Source organism: Rattus norvegicus, chromosome 1, assembly GCF_036323735.1.
Source record: "Rattus norvegicus strain BN/NHsdMcwi chromosome 1, GRCr8, whole genome shotgun sequence".
In the NCBI taxonomy this organism is placed as follows: domain Eukaryota; kingdom Metazoa; phylum Chordata; class Mammalia; order Rodentia; family Muridae; genus Rattus; species Rattus norvegicus.
Genome location: NC_086019.1, coordinates 77,505,287 through 77,524,750, shown reverse-complemented (window position 1 = coordinate 77,524,750; position 19,464 = coordinate 77,505,287). Strand labels below are relative to the sequence as shown.

The 19,464-nt window shown below is 45.5% G+C and overlaps 1 protein-coding gene across 1 annotated transcript; it reads left to right on the top strand.

Moving 5' to 3' along the window:
* The first annotated feature begins 6,544 nt into the window (after positions 1 to 6,544).
* On the top strand, positions 6,545 to 18,434 carry Obox6l (oocyte specific homeobox 6 like). Its single transcript, XM_039100494.2, has 2 exons — positions 6,545 to 17,290; positions 17,730 to 18,434. Exons 1-2 carry the CDS (start codon positions 16,646 to 16,648, stop codon positions 18,246 to 18,248), a joined length of 1,164 nt encoding a protein of 387 aa, XP_038956422.1. The 5' UTR covers positions 6,545 to 16,645; the 3' UTR covers positions 18,249 to 18,434.
* Positions 18,435 to 19,464: the final 1,030 nt, after the last annotated feature.

Sequence of the window (19,464 nt, the reverse complement as noted above, 5' to 3'; positions counted from 1 at the left end):
AGCAAACCAAGGGGATCGGTTAAACCACCCCTCGAACCATCCCTGTTGGGAATCAAACAGTTTTTGTCTTTGGGCCAGGCGTTCTCGAAGCTTAGCCATATTATCTCTTACTATTCCAGTATGGTCTGCATAGAAACAGCACTCTTCTTTTAGAGCAGCACATAATCCACCCTCTCGGAGGAACAACATATCTAGCCCTCGTCTATTTTGGAGGACCACTTCAGACAACGATGTTAAGGACTTTTCTAATGCACTCACAGACTCTTCTATAGCTTTAAGATCTGCATTCATGGCTGCTTGTAACTGACAGAAATGACCAGTTTCTATGAGTGCAGTGGTCCCGGTCCCTATACCCGCGGCCACTCCCCCCAAGGTGATTCCTCCTAGGAGTAAAGCTAAAGTCAGGGTGGCAGGCTCTCGTCGGAAACGAGTCTGTCTCTCGAAAAACGAGTATATATATACTCGGATTCATGGTAGGTGACTTTGGGCCAAATTTCTACTAATACACAATAGTCAGAGGATTGGTTGAGGACTGTGGCTGAGGTGCAGGGTGTTAGTCCGGTATTGCAGTTCCAGTATGTGCCTTTTGGGGCTGCCAGGAAGTAGTTCCCGATGGGAATCTTCTGAGTGGTGTTGCAGAGGGTCTGGTGTGTGTGGGGTACATTCCCCAAGCAGAGCCCTTGTCCCGAGACCTCGGGCAGAGTTAGTTTGTGGCTGGGGGTATTGGCACAACTGTCTGGGGCAGCAGTCAGGTTGGTATAATTTCCAATGACTGCCACCCCTTCATAATAGGGCGGACCGGAAACGAGGCACAACCAGCACTCCTGAGTCCTAAAAGGGTCTGAATAGTTGAGAGCCAGATATGCACCAGCCACCAAATTGAATAATCGATCCCCGGTGCCTGGCGACGGGGAGATCAAAATGGTGGAGCCCCCCGTTGTGGAGAAGGGGCTTGTAGGGGTACTACCAGGGGCCTGGGTGACCTTAGGCAATGACGGGGGTTGGGCTTGTGCCGGGAGCGAGGGAGGCTTCTGATCTGGTAGAACTAGGTTGGGTCCAATGGGTCGAGTGGCCAGGGGAGAGACTTGTCTATTTAGAGAGAACAGACCCACCGGATCGGTCCCTGTGACGTATAAGCACAGGCCCCAACATTTGGGCCCGTCCCAGGTCGCTCTTCTACCTGAGTCGGTGAAGTGGAGGACGAGGGGATTGCATTTCGTGCCCCGTTTACACAAGGTGTAAGGAAGCCGACCGTCTCGTTTCAGAGTTATCAGGTCCCAAGATGAGGATGGCTTCCAATACGCATCCCCAGTAGTCTCACATCCCCACTGGGCACAGTACCCACTCCCCGGCCCTCCGCACTGCCGGCTCACTCTGTGTCCAGGGCAAACGTAGATCTCTTTGCTGTGGGAAGCCGGACTGCAACCATAGTAGGTGGTTGAGGGATGCCAATTATGGGTAGTGCCAGTCTCCCACTTGTAGTCTATCACATCACAAAGGTCAAAGTATAAGGGAGGGAAGGCATCGGCCAGCATCCCCCTTACAGAGGTAGCATTAGCCAGCCTTCCTGTCATGAGATTAGTGACTGTCCAGGTAATGTTATAAATGTGGTGGGGGCTTATTCCCCCACTGACTCTAGGCCACAAAAGGACTAGGAGGAGCCACGTAGGAGTTTTAACTTTAAGGGGTTTGGAGTGCGCTGAACTCTCCATGTCTGGGGTGTAGTGTTGTGATTAGTCAATTCCTCAGACCGGACTGCCTTGACGTGTGATGCGTGGATCCAAGCTGCGACTCCGTCTACCTTTAGGGCGGTCGGGGTAGTCAGGAGGACGGTGTAGGGTCCTTTCCACCGTGGCTCGAGATTCTTGGTCTGGTGTCTGCGCACCCACACGGTGTCTCCAATCTGGAATGGGTGTGGCACCACCGGATGCTCAAGCTTGTCCTGATAAGCAGCGGCCAAAGGTCTCCAGACGTGTCTCTGCACAATCTGTAGGGCCTGTAAATGGGCCCTCAGAGAAGGGCTGTCAGCAAAATCAGCAATGTTTGAATCAAAGAAATGGACAAATGGGGGTGGTGCTCCATACATTATTTCAAAAGGAGTTAGACCATGGGGGCCCAGGGTATTCCGGGCCCGATATAGAACTAGGGGAAGGAGGGCCACCCAATCCTTTGAGCCAGTTGCAAGCGTAAGTTTGGATAAAGTCTCCTTAATTGTTCTATTCATGCATTCTACCTGACCTGAACTCTGGGGTCTATAGGCACAATGTAATTTCCAATCAATCCCCAGCAATTTGGCCACCAACTGACTTACTTGGGAGACGAAAGCGGGCCCGTTGTCCGACCCCAACGCTTGAGGCATGCCATACCTGGGAAAGATTTCCTCGAGGAGCTTCTTGGTGACCATTTTTGCAGTCTCGTGCTTTGTGGGGAAGGCTTCGACCCATCCTGAGAAGGTGTCTACAAACACTAGGAGATACTTGTATCCATACATACCTGGTTTAATTTCAGTAAAATCAATTTCCCAATGGATGCCGGGACGGTGTCCCCTAGGACGAACTCCTTGTCCAATCATGGTCCTTCCCGGGTTAACCTGAGCGCACGCTTTGCAACTCTCAGTCACCTTTTGTATCGCTTTGTCCCGATTCAAAAAACACAGATTTATCTCTTCCCGATCTAGTAAGGTTTTCATCTTCTTAAACCCCAAATGGGTTAATTTATGTAAAAAGGAGATCAATTCAAAAGTCATTTTTATTGGCATAACTGTCTTTCCTTTGTAGACCCACTGTTTTAGTTGAGGGTGGTAGATGGCCCCCATTTTTTCTAGGAGCTCTATGTCCTCATGGGCATAAACCCAACTGGTTTGTCCCACTGGTGGGGGCGTGGGTTGGTCTGGGCTATTTAAGGGCAAGATTTGTTTGCTCATGGCCGCTTCTCGAGCCGTGGCATCGGCCAGCCGGTTTCCTCGTGCCTCTGGGTTGTGCCCTTTCTGGTGTCCTGGACAATGCATAATACTCAGTCTTTTGGGCAAGAATAGGGCTTCTAAGAGGGCCAGAATTTCAGCCTTATTTTTAATATCTTTACCCTCAGATGTGAGCAGCCCCCGCCTCCGGTAGATCTCCCCGTGGATGTGTGCCGTGGCAAAGGCATAACGGCTGTCTGTATATACATTTAGCCTCTTACCTTTTGCCATCTTGAGCGCCTGAGTCAAGGCGATGAGTTCAGCCCGTTGTGCGGAGGTACCAGCAGGCAGGGCTTTCGCCCAAATCACTTTGTCCTCCATAGTGACCGCAGCTCCAGCCTTTCGCTCTCCCTCAGCCAAGAAGCTGCTGCCATCCGTGTACCATGTGTGGTCAGCATTCTGAAGAGGCTGGTCCGATAGGTCCGGCCTGGTTCCATGTACTTCTGCGAGGATTTGTAGGCAGTCATGCTGTTCTGCCTCCTCTGGTAGAGGAAGCAAGGTGGCAGGATTGAGAGCGACTACGGGCCCAAACTGAACCCGTTCTGCATCCAGTAACAAGGCTTGGTAGTGGGTCATGCGGGAATTAGAGAGCCAGCGGTCTGGGGGCTGCTTTACCAAGGCCTCCACTGCGTGGGGTGCTAGGATGGTGAGTGGCTGTCCCAAAGTCAATTTTCCAGCGTCCTTGATCAGGACAGCAATAGCAGCCACCATCCTTAGGCACGGTGGCCAGCCGGAGGCCACAGGGTCCAATTTCTTAGACAGGTAGGCCACAGGGCGTTTCCAGGTTCCCAACCTTTGTGTTAGGACCCCTTTAGCATACCCCTGTTTCTCATCGATGAACAGTTCAAAAGGTTTGGTAATATCAGGGAGACCCAAGGCAGGGGAGGACAATAAGGCCTGTTTGATGTTTTCAAATGCTTTTTGCTGCTCTGGTCCCCACTGGAAGAGCACCCCCGGTTTAGTGAGGGGGTACAAAGGGGCTGCCATTTCAGCAAACCCAGGAATCCAGAGACGGCAGAATCCCGCCGTCCCCAAGAACTCTCGTAGCTGTCGGCCATTCTTGGGGGCAGGGATGCTGGCCACAGTCTGTCTCCTGGCCGGGGTCAGCCATCGCTGTCCATCCCGTAGCTGGTAGCCTAAATAAGTAACCTGGGTCTGGCAAATTTGAGCCTTTTTGGCAGAGGCTCGGTAGCCCAATTGTCCCAAAGTCTGTAAGAGGGATTCAGTTCCCCGTTGGCATGCAGTTTCAGAAGTGGCCGCTAGGAGGAGGTCATCTACATATTGCAGGAGTATGAGGGTGGGATGCTGAACCCTAAAGTCAGCTAAGTCCCGATGTAAGGCCTCATCAAAGAGCGTTGGTCTGTTTTTAAACCCTTGAGGCAGTCTTGTCCAAGTTAATTGTCCTGAAAGCCCTATTTCAGGGTCTTTCCACTCAAAGGCAAATAAGGGTTGGCTTTTCGGGCTCAGCCGGAGGCAAAAGAAGGCATCTTTCAGGTCCAAAACCGTATACCAAGTATGTGTAGGGGGCAGTGTACTGAGCAAATTGTAAGGGTTTGGAACAGTCGGATGAATATCTTCTACCCTCTTGTTGACCTCTCTCAAGTCTTGTACTGGCCTATAATCTCCAGTGCCGGGTTTCTTAACAGGCAGAAGAGGCATATTCCAAGGCGACTGGCAGGGGACTAGGATGCCTTGATCCAGAAGCCTCGTAATGTGAGGCCTTATACCTTGATAAGCTTCATGTGACAGGGGGTATTGTTTTATGGAAACTGGAGTTGCAGTGGCCTTTAACTGTATAATTAAGGGGGGCTGTTGGAGCGCCAACCCCATCCCACCAGTCTCTGCCCAAGCCAGTGGAAAATTCGTGACCCAAGTGTCTATTTCTAGGGATTGTGGCTTGTCCTGTCCCGGTTCATATAGTCTATATTCATCCTCTAATTGTAGGGTTAGAACTTGAAGGGGAGTTCCGTGGGGGCCAGTTATTCGGGCCCCTCCTTCCTCAAAATGAATTTGTGCTTTTAGTTTGGTGAGCAGGTCACGGCCCAGCAGAGGGTATGGGCAGTCCGGAACATGTAAGAAGGAATGGGTCACCTTACCGGTAGCCAGCTGAACCCGGCGGTCCGTAGTCCATCGGTATTGTTTCTCACCAGTAGCTCCTTGTACCCAGGCCGTCCGGTCGCTGAGTTGTCCTGAAGCTTGGGTGAGGACTGAATGCTGGGCTCCTGTGTCTACCAGGAAAGTAATCGGCTGCCCCCCAACTTTAAGCGTTACCCTGGGCTCAGGGGGGGGGCTCCTGGCCCTGACCTCCCTAATCTTTATCTAGAGCCAAGAGGGAGGTTCGTGGTCGAGGCTTTCGGGGTCCGCCAGGCTTCTTGGGGCACTCTCTGGCCCAGTGCCCTTTCTCTTTGCAATAGGCACATTGATCTTTATCCAGCTTCAGCCCCTTTCGAGCTCCCCCCCTATCTCCCTTCCTTTCTTGGCCCTGAACTACGGCGGCCAAGATTCGACTCAATTCTTTGTTTCTTTTTTTATCTCTCTCTTCCCTCTCTCTGTGAACTCTATCTTCTTTTTCTTCTTGTGTCTCTCTCTTATTAAAAATCCTTTCAGCTTCTTTAAGTAAATCCTGTAATGTATAGCCCTGCAAATTTTCTAACCTCTGTAACTTAGTCCTGATATCTGGAGCAGCCTGCCAGATGAAGGACATAGAGACACTCGTCATTTGTCCTGGGTCATCTGGGTCATAGGGAGTGTACATACGGTAGGCCTCCTTAAGTCTCTCTAGAAAGGCGGAGGGAGTTTCCCCTGCTTCCTGTAATACCTGTTTTACCTGAGCCAAATTAGTAGGGCGTCGTATAGCCCCTCGGAGACCCGCTAGGAGCAACTGGCGATAAAGGCGTAGGTGTCCCTTACCTTCAGCTGTATTAAAATCCCAGTTTGGTCTCTTAAGTGGGAATGCAGCATCAATTTCCTCAGGCAGCTGGGTGGGACGCCCATCATCTCCCAGAACATGCTTTCTGGCCTCTAGGAACACTCTTTGTTTTTCTTCTGAGGTTAAGAGGGCCTGTAAGAGCTGTTGGCAGTCATCCCAAGTAGGCTGGTGGGTAAGTAAAACAGATTCTATTAGGTCGGTGAATGCCACCGGATCTTTGGAGAAAGAAGGGTTGTGTTGTTTCCAATTGTAAATGTCAGCTGCTGAAAACGGCCAGTATTGGGTCTGGCCACCGGTTCCCTGTCTAAGTGGGAAAGCCTGGGAGGTTGAATCTGGCATCACCTCGAGCTTATTGCGCAATCTCCCTGCGACAGGGGAGAAACCCTTATCAGACTGTGGCCCGGCAACTGATCTGGCTGGCGGCTCTGCCTCCTCCGTTTCAGCCGGGCCTGTAGGTAAACGATATGGGGGAGGAGGATCTTCAGAGAGAAGATCTATGAGAGGGGAGTTTGGGTCTGCCGGGAGGACAGGTTTCTTAGAAGGCTCTGATTTAATTAGAGTGGGGTAGAGAGAGGAAGACGTGGCCGGCGGGCCGGGCGGGGCCGAGGGGACAGGCTGGGGGTTGAGGGGAGGCCAATTCGGGTCCACGAAGGGTTCCGCCCGGGGGGGGGGGGTTCTAAGGCGAGACTCTCCCAAGTGATAATATAAGGAACCTGGTCAGGATGTCCGTGGACGACCCGATCTTTAACCTGTAAAATAATGATCTTATTAAATGTGCCATTCACTGGCCATCCCACTCCGAAAGTGGGCCACTCGGATGTGCAGAGAGTCTGCCATTTTCCTTTTTTAACCTCGACAGACTGGTTGTGTGCCCGGTCGTGGACGTCTTTCCAATGATCAAGAGTGAGACTTAGGGGCGTTGTTAGAGACTGTCCCATGTTAGTTCTAAGGAAGATTAGGACACAGAGAAAACAACACCAACAGTCAAACAACAGACAGGCGTGCTGCACGGCTTTGGTACCAAACTGAAAGCAAAAAGTCAGATGGAGGTGGCAAAGGTCCAGGGCCCTCTGAAAGCCAAAAATACAGACAGAGGTGCCGTAAGTCCGGATCCTCCTCCTCTAACCAGAGTCCCAGATTGAGCCCCGAAAAGTCGGGCCCCTAACACCCTTGGAACGTCTTCCAGGGCTGCGGGGCGAGAAGTCCGAGCTCGTCAGCTCCTTCTTCATCCCGCCCAAATTCCAAACAATCTGGCTGAGCGCTCACAGAACAGACAGAATAGGGCAGAACGAGACAGAATCAGACAGACGTTGGCCTACCTCCCAGTGGGTGGTCGGTGGTCCCTGGGTGGAGGATCTCCTTTCCCGGCCAATGCACCAAATTGAAAAGTTCTCAGGGAGAACTTTCCCTCGGGATGGAGACCCTCCAACTCAATGACCAGACCGAGACCACAGGATGCAATCAGCAAGAGGATTTGGTTTATTGTCGGGATACACAGGCACCTGTGGGCGCTTCAGTCACTCGGGGGACTGGCGCGCCCCACGGAACCAAGGATGGGCTTTTTATAGGATTCTGGGGAGCAGAAGCAAGCATACAGAAGCAGACACATGGTTACAGGGATATAATTGGTGGATTCTAATGTGGCAAGGGTTCAGCCCGGGGGCAAGTTTCCTAGCTACCTTCCTGGAACATAACGACTGACTCGGCCCCCCACCAGGGTGTGGGACCTCTCCCGGGGCTTTTCTCATTGTCAGGCGCTCAACCGCAGTCGTCCTGTTGCCAGGCCTTCATTCACACACATCCTGCTTGGCAGCCGCTGTGTACTCAGTGTTCTAACCTTTCCCTGAACCAGTCATCTTAAGTACAGCCTTGCAAAATGGCATTACTGCTGCTAAGCTGGGGTCTTTCAAAGAAAGCACAAAGGGAGACAACCCTGGAGATAGAAAACCTAGGAAAAAGATCAAGAGTCATAGATGCAAACATCTATGTCTTGTATCACAGAATACAAGAGATAAAAGAGAATCTCAGGAGCAGAAGACACCATAGAAAACATCAAAACAACTGTCAAAGATAATATAAAATGCAAAAAGCTCCACACCCAAAACATTCAGGAAATGTAGGACACAAGAGAAGAAACCTAAGGACAATAGGTATAGATGAGTGTGAATATTCCCAATATAAAGGGCCAATAGATATTTTCGACAAAATAATAGAAGAAATCATCCCTAACCTAAAGGAAGAGATGCCCTTATGTCCTTCTTAAAGTCCTGGTATCATTATGTGATGTGATTTTAATTAAATCCAAATCTTGCTTTTCAGGTGTGTTTGGATACCTAGTATTTGCTTTGGTGGCAAAACTGGGCTCTAATGATGCCAAGTAGTCTTGTTTTCTGTTGCTTAGGTTACTGTGCTTGTCTCTTGCCATCAGGTGGTCTTTGGTGTTAGTTTGTTTTGTTGTCTCTGACAGTGGCTTGATCCTTTTGTAAACCTGTGTGTCAGCACTCTATAGACCTGTTATATTTCAAGCTGGGTCTGGGAACAGAGAGATGCTCCTTGATTTTTTTATCCTGAAGTCTCCAGGTGGATCATATGGAGCAGAAGAGTTGGTCTTTCCTTTGTTTTCAGGTGTGTTATTGCTCCTGATGACTGGCTACTAGTTCTGGGCAGAAACAGAAACCAGAAGATTCCTGCTGCTGACTGTTTCTATGTTCCTATATTCAGAGGGGACTAGGCAGGTTATTCTTAGGCTAGGAATAGGAGCAGAAGTAGTGGTCACCTCTCAGCTCTAAGGATTGTCTGCATTTCTGAGGGCCCAGCTCTCTCCCCCATGGAATTTGGGTACAGAGAGCTGTGGGACCAGTTCAGTTCTGGGCCCAGGCAGAAACCTGCTACATGTTATTTTCTAGCATACACATGTGAACCCTGATAAGATAAAGACCAAAATAATACACAAATTGAGACATGGCATAACATTTTTCAATCTATTTCCTATTTTTATTTACCACACAATACTGAGGGTTGTTCCCAGGATGTCAAACAAAATTAGAACAATGCTCTGACAAAAAGCCTCACCTGGTCCTTATTTGTAGAATTTACAACTTCTTTTGTGATAAGTTTTAATCCCCTGTAGATGTGAAGAAAGTTTCCCAGGGTTTAATCTAGTAACCTAAGGTTCATCCCTAAACAATTTTTGAGAATAAGTTCTCTATCATCATTATGTGATGTGATTTTAATTAATTCCTAATCTTGCTTTTAAGGTGTGTATGGATATCCACTATTTGCATTGGTGGTAGAACTGGGCTCTGAAGATGCCAAGCAGTCTTGCTTTCTGTTGTTTAGTTTCCTGTGTTTTCCTCTCGCCATAATGTTGTCTCTGGTGTTAGCTTGTTTTGCTGTCTCTGACAGTGGCTTGACCCTCCTGTAAGCCTGTGTGTCAGCACTCCTGTAGACCTGTTTTCTTTCAGCTGGATCTGGGTACAGAGATCTGCTCCAAGGTTTGTGTGTGCTGATGCCTCGATGTGGTTTGCTTGGAACAGAAGAGTTGGTCTTTCCTTTGTTCTCATGTGTGTTATAGCTCCTTTCTGTTCTGGGCATAGGCAGCAACCTGAAGGGTCCTGCCCCTGACTGCTCCTAAGTTCCTTTTTGCAGAGGGCAGAGAGGGCACTAGGCAGGTTTCTCTGGGGTCAGGAATGTGAGAAGTAGTTGTCTACGCTGAGCTCTCAGAACTGTCCTCATTTCTGAGAGTCCAGCTCTCTTCCCCATCGAAGTTGGGTACAGAGAGCTGTGAGACCGGTTCAGTTCTGGGTGCAGGCAGAAACCAGCTCCATGTTCTTTTCTAACATTCATATGTGGACCCTGATAAGGTAAGTCTAAAATCATAAGACATGGAATAACAATTTCAATCTATTTCCTTTTTGTATATACCAGATGATACTGAGATTTGTCCCCAGGATCTCACAAGAATGTAGAACAATACTCTGACAAAAATCTCACCTGGTCCTTATTTGTAGAATTTACAGCTGCTTTTGTGATTAATTTTAATCCTCTCTAAATGTGAAGAAAGCTTCCCAGGGTTTGATCTAGTAACCTAAGGTTCATTCCTAAAACAGTTCTTGAAAATAAGTAAAGGACCAGCTGGAGATTCCCTTTTCCTGCATTGATAGTGACTAAACATCTGAGATGCAAGCTGAGATTCCTAGGTATTAATTATAAACAGTTCATTTTTTTCAAAAAAAGACATAACTATTTTCTAATTAATACTATTTAGCCTAGGGACAACCTGGGAGCAGAGACCCAGGCAGCAGCACATCAAAACCCTGAGCCATCTATGCAGGAGTCTTGGAGTATCTGTGTAGATACCACAATGTGTATAAAGAGATTGAAGTGTCCTTTAGACAGTGTGGATGGTCCAGGACGGAGAAGGTGCTTGAATAAGGGGGCAAACAAAGTGGTTGTAGACTGAGCAGCATGTTGTCTTCTAAGGCAAGGGAGGTACCTTGTATGAGGAATAATGGTAGCACCCATGGAAGTAGACTGAATAGAAATCTATTTCCTGAGAAAGTGACTTACAGATGCAGCCCCAATGTCTTCTAAGAAGAAGCTTCATGAGACAAAGGCCAATTTTTCCTTAAAATTCAAACTCCACACAAACCCATCATCACCCTGTAATTGTTCTGGAGCAATGATTAAATCTTGAACATTGTGTGGATCCACACCTGTAATTAGGACTCAGGAGGCAGACTCAAGGTCATCTCTAGAAGAGACTAGAATAATAGAAAAACCTTGTCTCAAAACACAAGCAAAAGACAATAAACAGGAATAATTAAATCTACAAGACTATGCCTATATGAGGTAAGGTTGAATCCTGAGTGGCACCAAAGTGTGGGTGAGCATAATGGATCTGAGTTTTTGTGGAGTGGGTGGATAGAAAGATTGGGAGGAAACCAGAGTTTCAAGTTTGTAGAGAGATGTAAGTGCAGGTCCTGGGTGTAGAGGTCAATCAGACAGAGGATTGGGCAAGCTGCAGCAGCCTGCTGGATTCCTGGTGAGTTGGTGGTTACATAAACTGCTTAGAAGGAAGGAAACAATTAGGAGGTGCTACCAGCGGGCAGGAAACCCTTGCAGAACAAAATGAGAAGACCCTTATTTCTTGATACGGTTACTGATTAGGGAAGGCCAAATTTCCACTGTTGTGGAGTCCCAAAGTACAAGAGAGCCCAAGTGATGGGGCTAAGGCTGTGATAATTTCTCAGAACATAAACAAACCATGATTTGAATATATCTGCTGAGTTAAGAATGATGTGCTCAAAGTCTGGTGTGGTGGCCCACACCTTTTCTCCAGCTCTGGGTAATTAGAGGCGGGTAGATCTTTTTTGAGTTCCCTGTCAGCCTTGTCTATCAGTTGAGTTAAAGGACAGCCAGGAAGGTTATACTATGAAATCTTTGTTCAAAAACCAAACAAGCAAAAAACAAAGAAAAAAGAAACCAAATTACACCACCACCAACTAAACGATTGGTGTCTTCAACCTGGCCATACTAGTGGTGCGGAACAGAGAGAGCATTTGCTGGATATGAGGGAATGAAATTGGAGCTGTTGAGATGATCCTGGGTGAAGATTCAATTTCAGCTAAGTCCTCAAAGTAGACATTCCATATCAATAGGCATCTTCTTTAGATCCTCAGCAACAAAGCTAGACTTTATCTCAAATTAAAGGAATTAAAACAGTTTTTCCAAGCAAAGGAACCAAAAAAGGTGCAGCTATCATACTAATATCTAATAAAAGAGCAACAAAGCTAGACTTTATCTCAAATTAAAGGAATTAAAACAGTTTTTCCAAGCAAAGGAACCAAAAAAGGTGCAGCTATCATACTAATATCTAATAAAAGAGAGTTTTGATCATAAGTAATCAAAAGAGATGTAGAAAGGTACCTCATATACCTCAAGAAACAATCCAACAAAATAACATTTAAATTCTAGACATCTATCTTCTAAAGCATGTGTACCCACATTTCTTTCTTTTTTTAAAAATCTTTATTAACTTGAGTATTTCTTATTTACAGTTTGATTATTTTCCCCTTCCCAGTTTCCGGGCCAACATCCCCCTACTCCCTCCCCCTCCCCTTCTATATGGACTTTCCCTCCGCATCCTCCGCCCATTACCACCCTCCCCCCAACAATCACGTTCACTGGGGGTTCAGTCTTGGCAGGACCGAGGGCTTCCCCTTTTACTGGTGCTCTTACTAGGCTATTTATTGCTACCTATGAGGTTGGAGCCCAGGGTCAGTCCATGTATAGTTTTTGGGTAGTGGCTTAGTCCCTGGAAGCTCTGGTTGGTTGGCATTGTTGTCCATATGGGGTCTCGAGCCCCTTCAAGCTCTTCCATACCTTTCTCTGATTCCTTTAACAGGTGTACCCACATTTCTATGTGAAAAATTACTATAGATCAAATAATATATCAAACCCTAAGTATTGATAGTAGAAGACTTCAACACCCCAATCTCATCAACAGATAGATTATCCAGACAGAAACTAAACAAAAGTCATGAGATGAATAGAGGTTATGAATCAAATAGTCCTAACACTTCTATAGCACATTGCAAACAGATAAGAATGTATCTTATAAGCACTTCATGGAACTCTCTAAAATTGACCACATACTTGGTCACAAAGCAAGTCGGAACAGGTTCAAGAAATAACCCTTTGTATCTTATCAGATTTCCTTGGATTAAAGCTTGGCTTGAACAACAGAAGCAAAAGAAAACCTACATACTCACGTAAACTGAAAAACTGTCTAATCAATGGTTGTTAGGTAAGGCAAGAAGTAAAGAAATTGAAGCCTTTTAAAATTCAAATAAAATGAGCTCACAACGTCCGCAAACTTATGGGAAACAGTAAAGCAGTGCTAGGAGAAAAGTTCATAGCATTAAATGCCTTCCTTAAAAAATTAAAGAGTTCTTATACTAACAATTTAAAAGTATATGTGAAAGCACTACTAAGAAAAGAAAGACACCAAAAAGGAGTAATTGGCAGGATATAATCAAACTCAGGACTGTTTCTAGTCAATCAATTAGAAACAAAGAGAATAATAGAATCAAGAAAAGCAGGTTCTTTCACAAAACAGACATGATAAGCAAATGCTTTGGCATGTTAGACCATACACAGATCAGGAAAATCATGAGGGAATATAATGGACACTGAAGAAATTCTGAGAATCATTAGATCTTGCTTCAAAAGCCTATGCTCCACAACATGGGAAATTCTAAAAAAATGGATTATTTTCTAAACAGATACCACTTAGTAATGATAAGTTGAGAACATCTTATATATCTAAACACTCCTGTATACCCTTGAGTAAAAGAAGCAGACCTTGAAAGTCACCCAAATGAAACAAAATCTCAGGGCGAGATGGTTTTAGCACAGATTTCTACCAGGCTTTCAAAGAACAGCTGATACCAATACTTCCAAGAGTATTGCATACAAAAGAAGGAGAATAAACAGTGCCAAATTCATTCTGTGAGGACTCTGTCACCTTGATTCGCAAACCACACACAGATTCAACAAAGAGAGTTTCACATCCATTTCTCTTATGAACATGGATGCAGAAGTAGTCAACAAAATACTCAGACACCAAATCACAGAAGACATCAAAGAAATCATCAACCATGATCAAGTGGTTTTCAAGCCAGGGTTGAAAGGTTGCTTCAATACAAGAAAATCCATCCCTGTAATTCACCATATGAACAAATGAGAGAAAAATATCACAGGATCCTCTCATTAGTTGCTAAAAAAGCCTTTGACAAAATCCAACTGCCCTTCAAGTTAGAAGTCTTGGTGATACAATGTACCTAGCTGAACTCTGAGTTTTATTGGGGTTACTTAGATGTTGTTCTAGTCTGGGACTAACAGTCTAACACTCAGGTAGGACATGTGGTCAGAGGGACATTTTTGGTTTGTGTAGACTCCATTATTTGGTGTGGTGAATTATATTCACGTGGAGTTTAATTTACCTTTTAAAATTTTTTATTAAAGAGAATAAATTTGAAATATGATGGGTATAGATGTTGATAAGAGCTTGGGGAGGAGACTTGATAGCATATATATTCATATATTTAGATGCATATTTTAATTGTGAGGATATTTTCTGTGTAGTTCTATCCTGTAAAGTGGTATGTAGAGAAAGACAGCTTGGAACTGACAGAGATGCACCATTCTCTGTCTCCTGAGTCCTTCGAATTTAGGTAGACACCCATCCAGGATCATGAAATGTATTGCAGGAAGATTTTCCTAAAAACCCAGGAATTGTTTTTGTGGGTAGAACTAGATCACTTAGAAGCTTGTGAAGAAAAGGGCTTTGTGCAACGACAGACCCTAACTCAAAAATAAAACAAAAGAATTGTGATTCAATCAAAGACAAGGACTCTCTAGGGTGGGGCTGAAATAGCGTTGACAGCAAATGGTGTGTTTATCCAATGAATTTGAAGACCCGGGGAGTGGGAGGAGCCAAAGAGTGGGTGGAGCTTTGACTATCGTGCCTGGAGAAGATATTTAAGGCCTGGTTCTGGAAGAACAGGTAAAACACAGTGAAGAATCGAAACAAGGTAAAGCGAGCTGCTGTTTTTCAGGTGAGTGAGTGTCCTGAATACATTTTGTAAATGATGTATATTTTGCGGGTGGTTACCCTCATGGAAGAGAGAGGGAGCTAGAAGATGAAGAGCTTGGGGGGCATTAGCAGGTGGTGTATGTGTTTGGAGGTTGAGGTCCCCCAAATCGCCAGAGTTGGGCAGGTAGTCCTGAGGAAAGGCAGGGGCAGCGCACTTGTTTCTCCACAGGTGTTAACACTTGGAAAGAAGTGTGCAGTGCTCCTGGAACACAGATCAAGAGAGCTAGTAAGACCCAATGTTGCAGGCCCATCTACTGTGCTTTTGTATAGTTACCAAGGCCGAGGCCTGAGCCCTTTGTTGTTCAGTAAGCCTAGATCAGCCTGGTCTAATAGGGAGGCTGTGAATCAAAACCGAAACAAGAGACAATAAAACAAGCAGAATTAAACCCATAAGAATAGAGCTCTAGGCGGTTATTATGAAGCCAGTGTGTCATCAAAGGTGGGTGAAGGTAACGGGCTTGAATGTCTGTAAGGTATGAGGAACCAAAGAGATATATAAGTGCAAGTTATATATGGTAGAATTTACATAATAGAAGTCAAACAGAGCTTTGGGCAAGCAGCAAGAGCCCACAGGATTCCTGTCCAGTTGGTGGGCTGCATGAAATGCTTAAGGTTGCTGGGTGAAGGGGGCATCCTGGTGGGGAATTCCGGGAATTAGTGGAGGAAGAGCTTTGATAATATTCTGCGTCATGTATGGGTGTTTGATGAGTAAAGTCTAACATATGCCTTGTAGAGAGGCAGAAGATATTAAGTAAATTAGGAGCTCTTTCCATGTGAATGCTGGGAATCTCTTAGGTGCAGGGATTGGAGCAGTCTGTGAATAAGCATTAAGGAGACCCCCAGGTGCTCTGTTCTACATTCTAGGCACTATCCTGAGCACTGTGTTGTATATGAAGCCTAATTCAATAGAGAGTCTTGACTCTAGGAGATGTGTATCGTTTGATTTCTCTGATTTATTTCCTGTTAAACGTGCATGCAGGACTAGGATAAACTCACAATGAGCTCTCCAGTGCCCTGGGACCAAAGTGTGGTCTGGGCTGGCCAAGATAGGCCAAGGTTGTGATATTTTGGCTCAAAAGTGGGACACCTAGAGAGGTTTATGCCTGAGTAGACATTCATTCAACAAGAAGAGAACCACAATTCCAGTTCTCAGGAGCCATTGGCTTTGGGTGTTTGTGATAATAAGGCCTGGATTGTCTGTAGAATGAGATCCAGGAAGTCATGTGCATTTACAAGGAAAGGAAAGAAGGAATGAAGAGAGAAACATTGAAAGAAGAGGGAATTACCACGTGACTGAACTGAGCAGGAATGAACAGGTCCCTTGGGCAGCAGCATGAGAAGAGACCCATTTCTAGAGATGGTCACAGAAGAGGGAAGGAAAGATTTCTGTGTATGGAACCCAAAGGACAGGAGACCCAAAAGAATGTCACCATTGTGGTGTTTCATACCTTTAATTCAGGCACTGGATTGGGTTTGGTAACAGGCAGGTGGATCTCTGAGTTCAAGTTCAGCCTTGTCTTCAGATGGAGTTATAGGACAGCCAAGGTCATACAGACAAAACTTGTCTCAAGAAAGATGTCTTCTACCTGGTCAAGTTTCCATAAGATGTGGCTGCAGACTAAGTGTGGTCATAGGGTGGGAATGTCTGCTGGATGTGAGTGGATGAAAGGTGGAGCATATGGGAGGGTCGTGGGTGGCAATTAAAGCAATGTCTTGGAGTAGAGATTCTATATGAGGTGGATCTGTGTGAGGAGTGAGAGTCTTATGATATATGTGGTAATTAGATCATTAATGTTCTTGTGTATGAGATGAGGGTGAGGTGTGATCATTGAGATGCTGCAAATTCCATGGCCCCTTCACTCCTTGTTCGGAGAGAGCACCAGCAGAAATGATGAGGATTTGTGACTTTAAAATCATTGGGCAGGACATCCAATTGCCCTCCTCCCTGGGCTGACAATCTGATATTAATGCAGGAGCTAGTTGCAAGTTTATTGAAGTATTGAGAATGCTAATAAGCTTGGGAACCAGGCAGTTAGTTGGTCAGAATGTCTGAGTGAGTTCTGCTCTATAAGAAGAGCAAAGTAAATGCTGGGTAGGCATGATGGGTAGATGGGTGCTCTCTGGAGCTTTTCTGATATATTTCCTTTTTCCATGTTCTCTAGTACAGGAACATACTCCAACAGTTCAGAACACAGATATGTCCGAAGGTCCCTCCTTTTATCCAAAATTCCAAATGTCTTCATATACACCCAGAGACATCAGTTCCCAATTGCCTCAAGAGCCTGCATGGAACTTAGCTTTTCAAATGGGTCAGAGTCCCCTAGTGACCTCAAGAACTCCAATGCAATCAAGTCCTTCAGTGCGTGAACAGAAGGTACATTGGCAAGAGTCCCAAGGGTCATCAATTGAATCAAGTATCCAGATGCAACCAGGTCCTGTAATGAACCCAGGTTTACCAACTCTGAGAAGACCCTCAGGGCATCCAAGTCATCAGAGTCCTTCAAGACCCTCATCGAGATCTGGTTTCCATGTTCCCATAGGACCTTTGGTAGAGTCAGATAAATATGGCAAAAAACAAACTGGCCCTGTGGCTCCAAGGAAGCCCCGAATGGAAAAACGCACTCAGTACTCCACAAAACAAAAGTCCGTGCTGCAAGAATGTTTTGCTGAGTGCCAGTACCCAGACCAGAAACTATGTATGGAACTGGCATCCTTGGTTGGTGTGACAGAGAAGGAGATCAAGGTTTGTCTCTCTCTTTACCCTCAGTCCCATAGCAAAAATATCCACTTTCCGATCAGGTACCTGAATTTTGTGCTTCTTAAATGCATGGGGCAGTGTGGACAGTTTGGGTGGTGGATATTCATTCATGCATCCAATGCTGTGCCTCACATTCTCCATCAACTGGATACCAATAGGGATGAAAATGATTCTCCTCCAGGGTCCTAGAGATTTAAGACATCAGAACTCGTACTAAAACGTAAGAGACACAAACACAATCTCTCCAGTCTTTTGGTCATACACATTCTATCATGCTACACTCTCCTAGGGATCTTGAATCTTAGGCTTCTCTGTTGCTGCCTCATGAAGTATTGCTATAGAAAAACCTTACATTCAATTGTTTTACCTTGTGGTCCAGTTAGGGGAAAATGGGCATTCCTCTGATCTTTTCTTTGTCTTTCAGGTCTGGTTCAAGAACAACCGGGCTAAATGCAAACAGAAGAATGTTCCAGAAGCACTTCCAGAGACAAATGGAGGCTCTAAAGCTGTTTCTGGGTCATCCAATTTTCCTGGTTCCATAGCTGTTGTTGGTTATGACCAGGGAGAGCCCATGACCACAGCCATGTTGGATGTAGATTCCACTCCCAAACTGAACTGCAGCCAGGAGTCTTCTCTGGATGGCTATTGGACCTATGATGGTGCCATGTGTTGTCTGCAAGAAGATGTGCTTGATGGTAATGCCCCTGTTACTGCTGGAGACTCTGGTGAATCAGCACCAGTGGAAGCCCAGGCTGACATAGCAGCAGCTAGAGCTCCAGTTGCCATCGCAGTTGCCACCCAAAGCCCACAGGATTGGCAGGATTTACATCCATGTGAGGAAGAGCTCTGGCAAGGGATGCTTGAGGACTTTCACCAACTGGAAGACTGGTTTACCAAGAACTACATTGAGAGTCCAAGCAGTACTTCTCACCCCCTTGACTAGTTTAGACATTTACATCTATGAAGAAGCATGTTAATGGACACCCGTAACCCCTGAATTTGGGGAAATTTCCCAAGTCTATATGCATTAGTTTCATGCCATTGTGATTATAATGTGAGGTCATTTAAAAAACAATTGAAAGTATGCATTCCTTATTGTTGGATTATATGTTCTCTAATAAAGCAAACATTCCTGCAAAATTGAAAAGACTGTTTTTGTCAGAGTTTTCCAATGCATGCATGCAAATGTCTTGGTACTTGGAGCTGGAAAAGACTGTATGGTCCCCTGGAGTAAAATTGTAGACAGTCAAGGTATTATTTTTGTGTTCAGAAATGAACTCAGGTCCTCTGTAAAATTTTCCCGATTCAGGTTAGTCTTCCCAGAAAACTCTATCTTCTACCATTTTGACAAAGATTAACAGTAATAGTTGGGCTTATTCTTGCACTGGTTGTCTGAATTCTGTGTTAATTCCCATAGCTCAATATCTCTGTTCCTGTCCTGTTTTTTGTCAAGAAAATATTGTTTCATTGATATTATCAACTACCTTTGGCTCAAAAACTCTGCTCACCCCAAATTCTATGAAGACCCTTAAGCCATCATAGGAGAGGTATGATATATCCATTTTCGTCCTGTGTGAGCACACCCAATTCCTATCACTGCACAGTGACTAGTTGAGATTTCCTGTGTTATTAGCCTTCCTGAATCCTCTCTGATGAGGGCTGAGAGATGCACTGATCTACAGGTGTAGCAATCAGTCAGCAAGAAATGTTTCAATCCTCTGTTCTTTCCTTGATGGGCTTATTTTCCTTAAACATTAGTATTAAAAATAACTAGGAAAAGGGAAGTTTCTGAAAGAAAACTAAGCATAGAGAGTCTTTTTTGCATCTCTCCCCTTTTTACCTCATTTCCCCTTCTGTCTGTTATCTTCTGCTGGGGGCAGACTGCCTGGTTGTCTGCTCCCCTGAAGAAACTACAGCCTGAGGCATCCCAGGAGATCCACACAAGGCAAGTGGACAACTCACTCCACAGTCTGAAGGCCTCCCAGAAGCTCTTCAGCATGCAGCGCCACTAAGCCAACAGTTTGAAAGCCTACATGGAGTTCTGCTGCATAGAAGGAAACAGAAACCACAGTCTGTAGGCCCTATTTCCTTTTTTTATTTACCATATGATATTGAGGTTTGGTCCTAAGACCTCACAGAACTGTAGAACAATACTCTAC